The sequence below is a fragment of the Penaeus vannamei genome, chromosome 13 (assembly GCF_042767895.1).
Source record: "Penaeus vannamei isolate JL-2024 chromosome 13, ASM4276789v1, whole genome shotgun sequence".
NCBI lineage: Eukaryota > Metazoa > Arthropoda > Malacostraca > Decapoda > Penaeidae > Penaeus > Penaeus vannamei.
Window position 1 is genome coordinate 635713 of NC_091561.1, and position 12106 is coordinate 647818.

At 49.9% G+C, this 12106-nt stretch overlaps 1 protein-coding gene across 1 annotated transcript in view; it reads right to left on the reverse strand.

The window, feature by feature from the left end:
• Positions 1-751: 751 nt before the first annotated feature.
• LOC113829002 (platelet glycoprotein V) overlaps positions 752-12106 on the reverse strand; it is a 110749-nt gene continuing 99394 nt past the window's right edge. Inside the window, exon 2 of the mRNA XM_070128630.1 lies at positions 752-3134. Coding sequence (XP_069984731.1) covers positions 972-3134 — 2163 coding nt within the window. The 3' untranslated portion in view covers positions 752-971. The remainder of the gene's footprint in view (positions 3135-12106) is intronic.

Sequence of the window (12106 nt, forward strand, 5' to 3'; positions counted from 1 at the left end):
CCGCTGCCGGACCAATACATCGATTTATTTCCTCTTTTTTTCCCCTAGAATCTTCTTGGAGTAAAATAAGAGTAGGATTCCTCTTTTTGGAAGACTGACTTGTGTGTCTACGATGACGTCACGCTGGTTGGGAATCGACCCCATGTCCGTAACGAAGTAGGAATAACGAAAGCTTGATATGCAGAGTTCATAGGAGGGTTGGGGGGGGGGGAGTTGAAAGAGCAAGAGGCATCACATAAAATCAATGGTTATATAGGTCTTTCACACATAAAATCTTTACATTTTTTAAAAAAACTTTGTGTTGGTCTTTTATGGAATACATCGAAGTCTTTGGGGAAATCATATATATATATATTATTATATTTCTTTCCTGTGTGGTATTCATCTTGTTAAAAACACTGAGCCCTCCGATCTTACTTCTCTTTCTCTGTGTCCTTGAAGTCCCTTTACCATTCTATTTTCTTATCTCTGCAACTTCTTTTGGTTCCTTATCTCCACACTCCACACCTTCACCCAGGGACGTCGAAGCACACTGTGTAACGTCTTCGGAGAGTCACGTGACCTAAGCCACGCCCCCAACCACCAGTCACTGCGAAAACACCGCGTCACTTCGTTCCTTCACTTCTGTCACAGCCGTACAACCAGTTTCAGATACGCGTCCATTCATAATATATACTGTACATGTATATAAGTGTTTAGTTGTTCATTTTCTGTAATTGTGGTCGTTTGTGTGTGTGTGTGTGTGTGTGTGTGTGTGTGTGTGTGTGTGTGTGTGTGTGTGTGTGTGTGTGTGTGTGTGTGTGTGTGTGTGTGTGTGTGTGTGTGTGTGTGTGTGTGTGTGTGTGTGTGTGTGTGTGTGTGTGTGTGTGTGTTATGCCAGCTCGACCGTTCCCGTGGCCACATCTTAAGACTGAAATAATTTGTCAGAAAAAAAAGATACGAAAGGAAACTCGTCTACAGCGGCCACTCTACTAGAGCGTCGGGCTCTCGGCTCGACCCTCCGCCTCCTGGACGACATTCGGGACCGGAGACTGGCTGGGCGTGCGGCCGTTGTGGGCGGGCGTCGAGTGGTTCTGGGGAAGGGCGTTGTTCTGCGTGGGCGCCGGCGAGTTGCTCTGCGAGTGGTTGTGGTTGGCGGCGGGGGAGGCGCTGACGGCGGGCGAGTGGTTGACGGCGGGCGAGTGGTTGACGGCAGGCGAGTGGTTGAGTGCGGGCGAGCTGTTCAGGGTGCCCTTGCGGATCTGGCCCGCCTCGAGCACCTCCTGCGAGCCGGCGATGTCGGTCATCTCGTCGATGGTGGCGATGGTGGCGTCGGCGGCCTTGGTCGGCGTCTTCGTGGCCGGGCCGTTGTTGTTCTTGCTGTCCCTCGCCTTCATCAGCTTCTCCTTCTTCTCGGGGTCGTCCTCGTACGTGTAGTAGAAGGCGGAGTGGCGGTTGTACAGGACGACGGCGACGACGATGAGGGCGAGCAGCAGCAGCACGACCACGCAGCCGACCACGATGAACAGGTACAGCTCCTCCTCGAACAGGCGCTGCAGGGACCAGCCGCCCTCGGCGTCTTCCTGCCGGCTAAGCTCTCCGCGGGGGAACTCCGGCTCGTCCGTGACGACGCTGTAGGAGGGCTCGACCCACGTGGGCCAGACGGCGGCCGCGGGGGGCGTGGTGAAGGGGCAGGGCGGCAGGTCCCCGGGGGGCAGGAGGGCGAGCTGCAGGCCGGCCACGCTCCGCGGGCTGACGCACTTGAGGCAGGTCCACACCCGCGGCTCGTCGCAGCCGGACTCCTGGTCGGGCGCGTCCTGCAGCCAGCGCAGCAGCGGCCCCACGTGGCACTGGTCGCACTGCCACGGGTTGCCCTCCAGCCGCAGCGTGCGCAGCTCGGAGGCGGCCGTGATGGACTCCACCAGCTGCTCCTCCAGGCCGCGGAAGCTGTTGAGCGAGAGGTCGAGCGTGTACAGGTGCGGGGCGTTGTACAGCACCTCGGTGGAGAGCGCCGTCAGGTAGTTGGCCGACAGGTTGAGGTGGTGGAGGTGGCGCGAGTGGCGCAGCAGCTCGGCCGGCAGCTGGGTGTGGCCCATGTCGCCCAGGCCGAGGGAGCGCAGCTGGCGCGCGTTGGGCAGCACGCTCATCAGCTGGTCCACGTGCAGCGAGTTGCCCGACAGCTTGATCTCGTGCAGCTGGTCGAGGATGTCCTCGAGGGCGCCGGCCTCCAGGTGCGAGATGCGGTTGTAGGACAGGTCGAGGTGCTTGATGGAGCTGTTGGAGAAGGCGTCGACCTCGAGGCGGCTGATGCGGTTGTGCGCCAGGTGAAGGCTGACGAGCGGCGAGCCGGAGATGGCGCCGCGCTCCACGAAGGACAGGTGGTTGCCGTCCAGCTTGAGGCTGACCAGGTTGGGCAGGGCGGCGGACGCCACGCCGAGCGGGATCTGCGTCAGGCGGTTGTTGCGCAGGTCCAGCTCCCGCAGTTGCGACAGCGACTGCAGGAGGGTGCTGCTGATGGACATGAGGCTGCAGCCGGCGCAGGACAGCTGCCGCAGGTCGGGCACGTCGGTGAACCTCTCGGGCTGGAGGTCGCCGAGGGGGTTGTAGCTCAGGTCCAGCTTCTCCAGCTTGGTGAGGCCGAAGAAGATGCGAGGCACGAGCTCCGGCACCATGTTGTGCGCCAGCGACAGCGTGCGCAGGTGGCGCACGTGGCGGAACACGGCGGAGGGCACGCTCTGGATGCGGTTGTGGCTGAGGTCGAGGTGCCGCAGGGCGTCGGCGCCGCGGAAGTTGGTGTCCATGAGGGCGGAGATGTGGTTGTTGGTGAAGTTGAGGACGTGCAGGCGGTGGAGGCCCCAGAAGGAGTGCGCGCCCAGGGCCGGCACCCCCGACCACGTGATGTGGATCTCCTCCAGGTGGCGCAGCCCGCGGAAGATGGGCCCCAGCGACAGGGCGTTGGGCTTCTCCTTGGGCGCCGCGATCACCAGCAGCTCGGTGTCGGCGCCCATGTCCAGCACGGGCACCGGGTCGCGCATGCCGCCGCCCTCGCACCGCACGCCGCGCCGCCCACGCTCGTCCAGGGAGCAGCGGCACTCGCGCGGACACGCCCACACGGCGCACAGACACGCCCACAGCACCAGCAGGGAGACTGCCATCTGGAAACGCAAAAGGAAAACGCGTCAGAACATGGCAAAGGCAACAAACTTATATTGCTTAATCTGCATATAAACTAGAAAAACATCAGACCCTTTATGACGATTTCAAATACAAAATGAAGTCTCTCTCTCTCTTTCTTTTTTTTTTTTTTTTTTTTTTCTCTCTCTCTCCCTTGCTCTCTATCACCCTCCCTCCTTCCATCCTTCTTCCCCTCCCTTCCCTCCCTTCCACCCTCCCACCAAGACCTTCCCCACGTCCTCACAGCCTACCCCCCCGACCTCTCAACCCCTGTATGAGGACGCCCCTAACGGCACCCACACCTCATCCTCGAACCCCACCCCATCCTCGAACTCCACCTCATCCTCGAACTCCACCTCGTCCTCGAACTCGACCTCATCCTCGAACTCCACCTCATCCTCGAACTCCACCTCATCCTCGAACTCCACCTCATCCTCGAACCCCTCCTCATCCTCGAACTCCACCTCATCCTCGAACTCCACCTCATCCTCGAACCCCACCTCATCCTCGAACCCCAACTCATCCTCGAACCCCACCTCATCCTCGAACCCCACCTCATCCTCGAACCCCACCTCATCCTCGAACTCCACCTCATCCTCGAACCCCACCTCATCCTCGAACTCCACCTCATCCTCGAACCCCACCTCATCCTCGAACCCCACCTCATCCTCGAACCCCACCTCATCCTCGAACTCGACCTCATCCTCGAACTCGACCTCATCCTCGAACCCACAGCCTCCCGCGCACTCTCATGACACCGGGCGATTTCATTCCGAAAAGTTCGAAAATAAAACGAGGCTCCATTCGCGGCTCTCGAAACCTCGTTATACCGCGGGGCCTGTAGCGAGAGAGAGAGAGAGAGAGAGAGAGAGAGAGAGAGAGAGAGAGAGAGAGAGAGAGAGAGAGAGAGAGAGAGAGAGAGAGAGAGAGAGAGAGAAAGAAAGAGAGAGAGAGAGTAAAAGAGAACGAAAGAGAGAGAGAGAGAGAGAGTGAAAGAGAAAGAAAGAAAGAGAGAGAGAGTGAAAGAGAAAGAAAGAAAGAGAGAGAGAGAGAGAGAGAGCGAACCTCGCAGGATTCGAATCCGTTGGCGAGCCGTTTCGGAAATAAGCACCGAGGTTCGCACATCGGATTGCCAGGTAGCCTCTCATCAACCGGATTATCCGATTAACCCTTTTTATCCGGCGGTGTCAGCGCGGTTACGGATCCGGACGAGCTTCCGAAATCGTGAGGGAATTTCTCTCTCTCTCTCTCTCTCTCTTTCTCTTCCACTCTCAATCTATCTATCTATCTCTATCTCTCTCTGCCCCCACTTTTCTTTTACTTTCCCTAAAAAACATCTCTCTCTCTCTCTCTTTCTCTCCCTCGTCTCTCTCTCTCTCTCTCTCTCTCTCTCTCTCTCTCTCTCTCTCTCTCTCTCTCTCTCTCTCTCTCTCTCTCTCTCTCTCTCTCTCTCTCTTTGTCCTCTTTCACTCTCTCTATATATCTACACTCTATCTCTATCTTCTTTTTCTTTTCACCTTCTTTCTCTCTCTCTTTCTTTCTCTCTCTCTCTCTCTCTCTCTCTCTCTCTCTCTCTCTCTCTCTCTCTCTCTCTCTCTCTCTCTCTCTCTCTCTCTCTTTCCTCTCTCTCTCTTTCCTCTCTAACAAATATATACTACCTCTGTCCTCTCTTCTTTTTCTTTAACTCCCTCTACTTCTCTCTCTCTCTCTCTCTCTCTCTCTCTCTCTCTCTCTCTCTCTCTCTCTCTCTCTCTCTCTCTCTCTCTCTCTCTGTCTCTCTCTCTCTCTCTCTTTCTCTTTCACTAACACTCTCTCTATCTATCTCTATCTCTATCTTCTTTTTCTTTTCACCTTCTCTCTCTCTCTCTCTCTCTCTCTCTCTCTCTCTCTCTCTCTCTCTCTCTCTCTCTCTCTCTCTCTCTCTCTCTCTCTCTCTCTCTCTCTCTCTCTCTCTCTCTCTAAGAGCTTGATGGATTCCGAAGCGGTGCCGATGGCTTTGTGCTTTTAACACATCTCGCTATTTTATTTTTATTTAGTACTCTGGCGAACTCAAAAAAAAAAAAAAAAAAAAAAAAAAGAGACATCAACTTCCGCTCCCATTTTATATTTCCTTTTCCTTCCCTTTTTTTTTTCCTTTTTTTAAATTTTAGTTTCGATTTCCTGCAGCTTTCCCCCATTTTATTCGTTTATTTATTGCTTTCCGCTTCCTAATTTGTTAGATTTTTTTCATAATTTTCTCTCCTCTTTTTATTTTTTTTCTCTCCCTCGTTTTCTGATATTTATTATTATCCATTTGCTTATCTTTTATCATCTATTTATCTTTCATTCTCAATTTATCTTTTTTATTGTCATTTATTTATCCATCTATTATCTATCTATCTACTTATTTATTTATCCATTATCATCTCTATGTATCTGTCATTATCTATCTATCTATCCATCCTTATTCAGCTATCTATTTTCATCGTATCTGTCCTTCTTGAATAAATTATCTCATGACCGGAAATCATTATTATGACCTCTCTCTCTCTCTCTCTCTCTCTCTCTCTCTCTCTCTCTCTCTCTCTCTCTCTCTCTCTCTCTCTCTCTCTCTCTCACTCTTACTCTCTCTCTCTCACTCTCACTCTCTCTCTCTGTTTCTTTCTTTCTTTCTTTCTCTCTCACTCTCTCTCTCTTTTCTTGTTTTCTTTATTTTTAGGAGTAAATATATTATCGGAGTTTGCGTGTTTTATTCATGAAAACTTCCAGAACAATTTGTAACTGCGATCGAGATATCCATAATTATAATGCGCGGATGATGTATCCACATGACGAATCTATTTTGGAACAACTTACTCTCTAAATTTAGCAACTTCATTCCCTGGTTTTATGTCTGTCTGTTTCTCAGTCAGACAGTCTGTTTCTCTGTCATTTGATATGTTTGTTATATGTTTGACTTACATGTAATAACCTTTTATCTATTTATCTATATTCTATATATCTATCTTACTATCTATCTGGTTGTCTGTCTATCCATCTTTCTATTTGCCTGTCTATCTGTCTATTCATCCATCTATCTATCTGTCTATCTGCCTATATATCTATCTATCCAACCATCTGTCTATTTCGTCTCTATTACTCCCTATCTATCTTTCTCAGTATCTGAAATAAAAATTTTCTTCCAATCAAAAAATTCATCAGATTTTTCATTCCTCTGTTTATTTATCAATCTATGTATCTCATTTCATTTGATTACTAATCAGTTTTTATTCCTTTTATTTCCTTTTTTTTTTTGTTCCATGTTGTGCTTTGGAGATAATTTCACATTCCCTCTCTCTCTCTCTCTCTCTCTCTCTATTTTTTTTCTATGATCTATTTACTCTGTTATCATTCCTTACTTTATTTCCTCCCTTTTTTTTCTTTTGATATCAGCTAGTCACGCAACGGAGGGGGTTGGGGGAGGCAGGAAGGAGAGAGGGAGGGCAAGGGAAGGGGAGGAGGGGGAGGAAGTGGTAGGGAAGGAGAGAGGGAGGGGAGAGGGAGGAAGGGGGATAGAGGGAGGAAGGGGAAAGGGAAGGGGAGAGGGAGGAAGGGGAGGAGGGGGAGGGAGGAGAGAAGGGGAGAGGGGGAAGGGGGATAGAGGGTGTGGGGAAAGGGAGGGGAGAGGGAGGAAGGGGGTGGGAAAAAGGAGGGGAAGGGGAGGGAGAGTGGGAGGAGGGAAAGGAGGAAGGGGTAGGGGGATGGGGGGATGGAAGTAGGGATGGGAAAGCGGGAAGGGAGGGACTGATTAAGGCGGGGGAAGGGCGGGGGGCGGGGAGGGGGAGGTTAACGAGCAATCAGCAATCACAGACAGAATAAAAAAAAAGTGCGAGGGGAGGAGGGGGAGAAGAGAGGGAATTGAGGAGGGAGTGGAAGGGGAAGGGAAGGAGAAGGGAGAGAATGAAGTGGGGAGGGGGAAAGGCCAAAAGAACAGGGGAGAGGAGGAAGAGAGAATGGGAAGATGAAGGGAGAGAAGAAATAGGAGAAGGAGGATAGAAGGAAAGAAGAGAGTGAAGAAAGAATAGAGAAAGTAGAGAGGAGAAGTGAGAGAGAATCAAGAAACAGTGGAAGAGAAGAGGAGACAAAGACAGAACAGAGAAATGGGAGGAAGAAGAGGAGGAGGAGGAGGAGAGAGAGAGTAGGAGGAGGAGGAGGAGAGGAGAGCAGATGAGGAAATGGAAAAGAGAAGAAAAAGAGGAGGAGAGGAGAAAAGGAGATAAGGAAAAGAAAGAGAGGAGGAGGAAGAGAAGAGACAAAAAAAAGACGAGAATAAAAAGAAAAATCGAAAGAAAGGAAGAATCGGAAGAACAGAAAGAGAAGAAACAGGAAACGAGACGAAAAAAAAGAGAGGAAGAGAAGGAGGAAGAGGAGAAAGCCGAGGAGAGGGAGCAGCCGACGAGCACCAACCCACGACAGTCTATAGCGCCCGCGATAAAACGTTCTTTGGCCGCTCGTCCGTGAACAGAGATAAGCGAGATAAACGTCTTGGTCTTGAATAACTATAAACTACGTTGTTAAATAAAAGAAAAAAAAGAAAACGTTTGCAAGGCAGGAAGGGAAAACGTTTGGGAGTGAGTGAGTGAGTGTGTGAGTGGGTGGATGGGTGTTTGTGTGGGTGTTTGGGTGAGTGAGTGAGGGAAGGAGTGAATGAATGAATGAATGAGAATGAGCAGAAAGAGCGCGCGCGCGCGAGAGAGAGAGAGAGAGAGAGAGAGAGAGAGAGAGAGAGAGAGAGAGAGAGAGAGAGAGAGAGAGAGAGAGAGAGAGAGAGAGAGAGAGAGAGAGACAAAGATAATAACCAAATAGCAACAGAAAGAGACAAAAATTACCAAAATAAAATAAAATAAAATAAAATAAAAGGTAGAAAGAAAGAAAGAAAATGAGAAAATAAATAAACCAGAAAATGTAAAAAAAAAAAAAAAAAAAAAAAAAAAACAGGAATGCCCCACGTTTGACACTAACCCGCCCTAATGACTGGACACACAAAACACCAAATTAACTTTTATGCACTTTCGGGCAATTAAACACTCCCCCTTCACCTCAAATCCCTGAACTGCAATAGTTCTGGGTTAATTAATGGCATCATTTACCCTAGACTCATTTCTCACTTATTAACCCCCCCCCTCATTTAGCTTATCTCTTTTTCCTATATCTTTTCTGTCTTTTTGGTTTGTGTATCTCTGTCTCTGTCTGTATGTCTATCTCTGTTCTCTGTTTCTGTCTCTGCATCTGTTTCTGTGTCTCTTATCTCCTCTTTCTCTCTCTCGCTCTCTCTCTCTCTTATTCTCTCTCTCTCTCTCTCTCTCTCTCTCTCTCTCTCTCTCTCTCTCTCTCTCTCTCTCTCTCTCTCTCTCGCTCTCTCTCTCTCACTCTCTCTCTCTCTCTCTCTCTCTCTCTCTCTCTCTCTCTCTCTCCCTCTCCTTCTCCCTCTCCCCCCCCCTCTCTCTCTCACTCGCTCTCTCTATCCCTCTCCCCATCTCTCTCTCTCTCGCTCTCGCTCTCTCTCTCCCTCTCCCCCTCCCTCTCTCTCTTTCTCTCCCTCTCCCCTCTCTCTCTCCCTCTCTCATTCTCTCCCTCCCCCTCTCTCTCTCTCTCTCTCTCTCTCTCTCTCTCTCTCTCTCTCTCTCTCTCTCTCTCTCTCTCTCTCTCTCTCTCTCTCTCTCTCTCTCTCTCTATCTCTATCTCTCTCTCTCTCTGCCCCCTCTCTCTCTCTCTCTCTCTCTCTCTCTCTTTCTGTCTATCCGTCTATTTATCTCCATCTCCCTTTCTCACCTCTTCACTCCTCTCTCCTCCCTCCTCTTCATCTCATCCCTTCCCTTCCCTTATTTCCCCAAACCTCAATCCTCGGTCCTATCCCCCCCCCTACCTCCTCCTCTTCCTTCCCTCCCCTCTCCCCCTCCTCCTCTTCTTCCTTCCCTACCTCCCTCCCCCTCCCCCTCCTCCTCTTCCTCCCTCCTCCCTCCCCCTCCCCCTCCTCCTCCTCTTCCCTCCTCCCCTCCTCCTCCCCCTCCTCTTCCTCTTCCTTCCCTCCCCTCCTCCCCCTCCTCCTTCCTCTTCCTTCCCTCCCCCTCCCCCTCCCCCTCCTCCTCTTCTTCCTTCCCCCTCCCCCTCCTCCCTCCCCTCTCCCTCCTCCTCCTACCCTCCCCCCACCCTTCCTTCCCTCCCCCCTCGCCCTCCTCCTCCTCTTCCTTCCCTCCCTCCTCCTCCCCCTCCTCCTCCTCTTCCTTCCCTCCCCCTCGCCCTCCTCCTCCTCTTCCCTCCCTCCCCTCTCCCCCTCCCCCTCTTCTTCCTTCCCTCCCCCCTCCCTCCCTCCCCCTCTCCTCCTCCTCCTCCCCTCCTCTTCCTCTTCCTTCCCTCCCCCTCCCCCTCCTCCTCCTCTTCCTTCCTCTCCCCCTCCCTCCTCCCCTCCCTCTTCCTCCCTCCCCCTCCTCCCTCCTCCTCCCTCCTCCCTTCCCTCCTCCTCCTCTTCTCCTTCCCTTCCCTCCCCCTCCCCCTCCTCCTCTTCTTCCTTCCCTTCCCCTCCTCCCTCCCCCTCTTCCTCCCTCCTCCTCTCCCCCCTCCTCCTCTTCCTTCCCTCCCCCTCCCCCTCCTCCTCCTCTTCCTTCCCTCCCCCTCCGCCCTCCTCCTCTTCCTTCCCTCCCCTCCTCCTCCTCTTCCTCCCTCCCCCTCTCCCTCCTCCTCCTCCTCCTCCTCCCTCCTCTTCCTCCCTCACCCCTCCTCCTCCTCTTCCTTCCCTCCCCCTCCCCCTCCCCCTCCTCTTCCTTCCCTCTCCTCCCCTCCTCCTCCCTCCCCTCCTCCTCCTCTTCCTTCCCTCCCCCTCTTCCCCCTCCTTCCTCTTCATTCCCTCCCCACTCCTCCTCCTCTTCCTCCCCTCCCCCTCACCCCTCCCCCCCTCCTCCTCTTCCTGGTATCGACGCCCGAGCCAATATCATACCAAATGGACGGCGCTCAGACTGGTACTAAAATGCGCACAACAGCGTGGGAATATTGGTCCCGCTCTTCTCATGAACGCTTTGACGTGATCGAATAGTTACTGTTAATTTCATTGCAAGGGGACCATTGCCGAGGCTGGGGTTGCAACATTTCTTTGTGGTCATTTCCCTCCTTTTTTCGGCTTTCGGTTCCGTTTGGGGGAAAAAAGGGGAGTAATCATTTCCAATCTTCCCGACGTAATGAACAATAACGAAGCTTCTGCGCGGTCATTGAGCTTACATCGTGACGTCATACATTTCATGACGTCATCAAATCGAAGGGAAAAAAACAATCTATGACGTCACGGCCTCTCGTACCCCAGAGCACCAACGACGGGAGGGAAAATTGGCACCAGTGGCGGTCACCGTAACGAGGGAGTTAAAAGCTGAATCTATAGCTTTGGCTTTATTACCAAGGCGCCGCAACCCAGATTAGAGTGATGTGTGGAGAGGGAGAGGGAAGGAAGGAGAGTGGAAAGGAGAGAGCGTAAGAGAGGGAGTGGGCGGAGAAAGGGGAAGGACAAGAGAGAGGGAGAGAGAGGGAGAGGGAGGGAGAGAGACAGAGAGAGAGAGAGAGAGAGAGAGAGAGAGAGAGAGAGAGAGAGAGAGAGAGAGAGAGAGAGAGAGAGAGAGAGAGAGAGAGAGAGAGAGAGAGAGAGAGAGAGAGAGTGAAAGAGAGAGAGAGAGAGAGAAAGAAAGAGAGAGAGAGAGAGAGAGAGAGAGAGAGAGAGAGAGAGAGAGAGAGAGAGAGAGAGAGAGAGAAGGAGAAGGAGAAGGAGGAAGGAGAGGAAGGAGAAGGAGAGGGAGAGAGAGAGAGAGAGAGAGAGAGAGAGAGAGAGAGAGAGAGAGAGAGAAAGAGAGAGATAGATAGATAGATAGATAGAGAGAGAGAGAGAGAGAGAGAGAGAGAGAGAGAGAGAGAGAGAGAGAGAGAGAGAGAGAGAGAGAGAGAGAGAGAGAGAGAGAGAGAGAGAATATATGAAACGAGGGGAGGGGATGAAAAGATTAGGAGAAGAGAGGAGGGGGAAGGGAAAATTTGAAAAGAGGGGAGGGAATAAAAATATATGAAAAGTTGGGAGAGGGAGAGAAAGATTTGAGAAGAGTGGAAGGGAGGAGAATATACGAAGAGAGGGGGAGAGAAAACAAGAAATAAAAATGAAAGAAAGTAAAGATGAAGTACAGGAATACGGTACGAGAGAGAGAGAGAGAGGTTGAAAGGAGAGAGAGCGAGTGAAGGGAAGACAAGGAAAGTAGGAAGAGATAGAAAAAAAAATTATATCATCTGTTATGTAGTGTAAACTTATTAAGCACATGTAAAAAACAAACAAATTATATAATAGATAAATAAATTAAAACAAATATTAATAAAGACAATGGTAATAATGATAACATTAATCATAATAATTGTTCTGTTAAAAATAATAATAACAATGGTAATGATAATGATAATAATGATGATGATAATAATAATGATAATAGTAATAATAATAATGATAATAGCAATAACAATAATAACAATAATAATAACAATAATAATAAAAAATAATAACAACAACAACAATAATAATAATAATAATAATAATAATAATAATAATAATAATAATAATAATAATAATAATAATAATGATAATAATAATAATGATAATAATAATAATAATGGAAATAATGAAGGGACAAAGAAAATTTATAATAACAATAACAATAGTAATAATAATGAAAAAAACATAGTAATAATCATTATAAAAAAAATAACAGCAATACTTCTACTGCTACTGTTACTACTACTACTGCCAATGATAATAATAATGCTCACAACTATCATCATAATCACAACAGCAGAAGAAACAAAAAGTAAGGATAAATAGACAAATAAAGATATATGTGTGTGTGTGTGTCCGTGCGTGCGTGTGTGTGTGTGTGTGTATGTGTGTGTGTGTGTGTGTGTGTGTGTGTGTGTGTGTGTG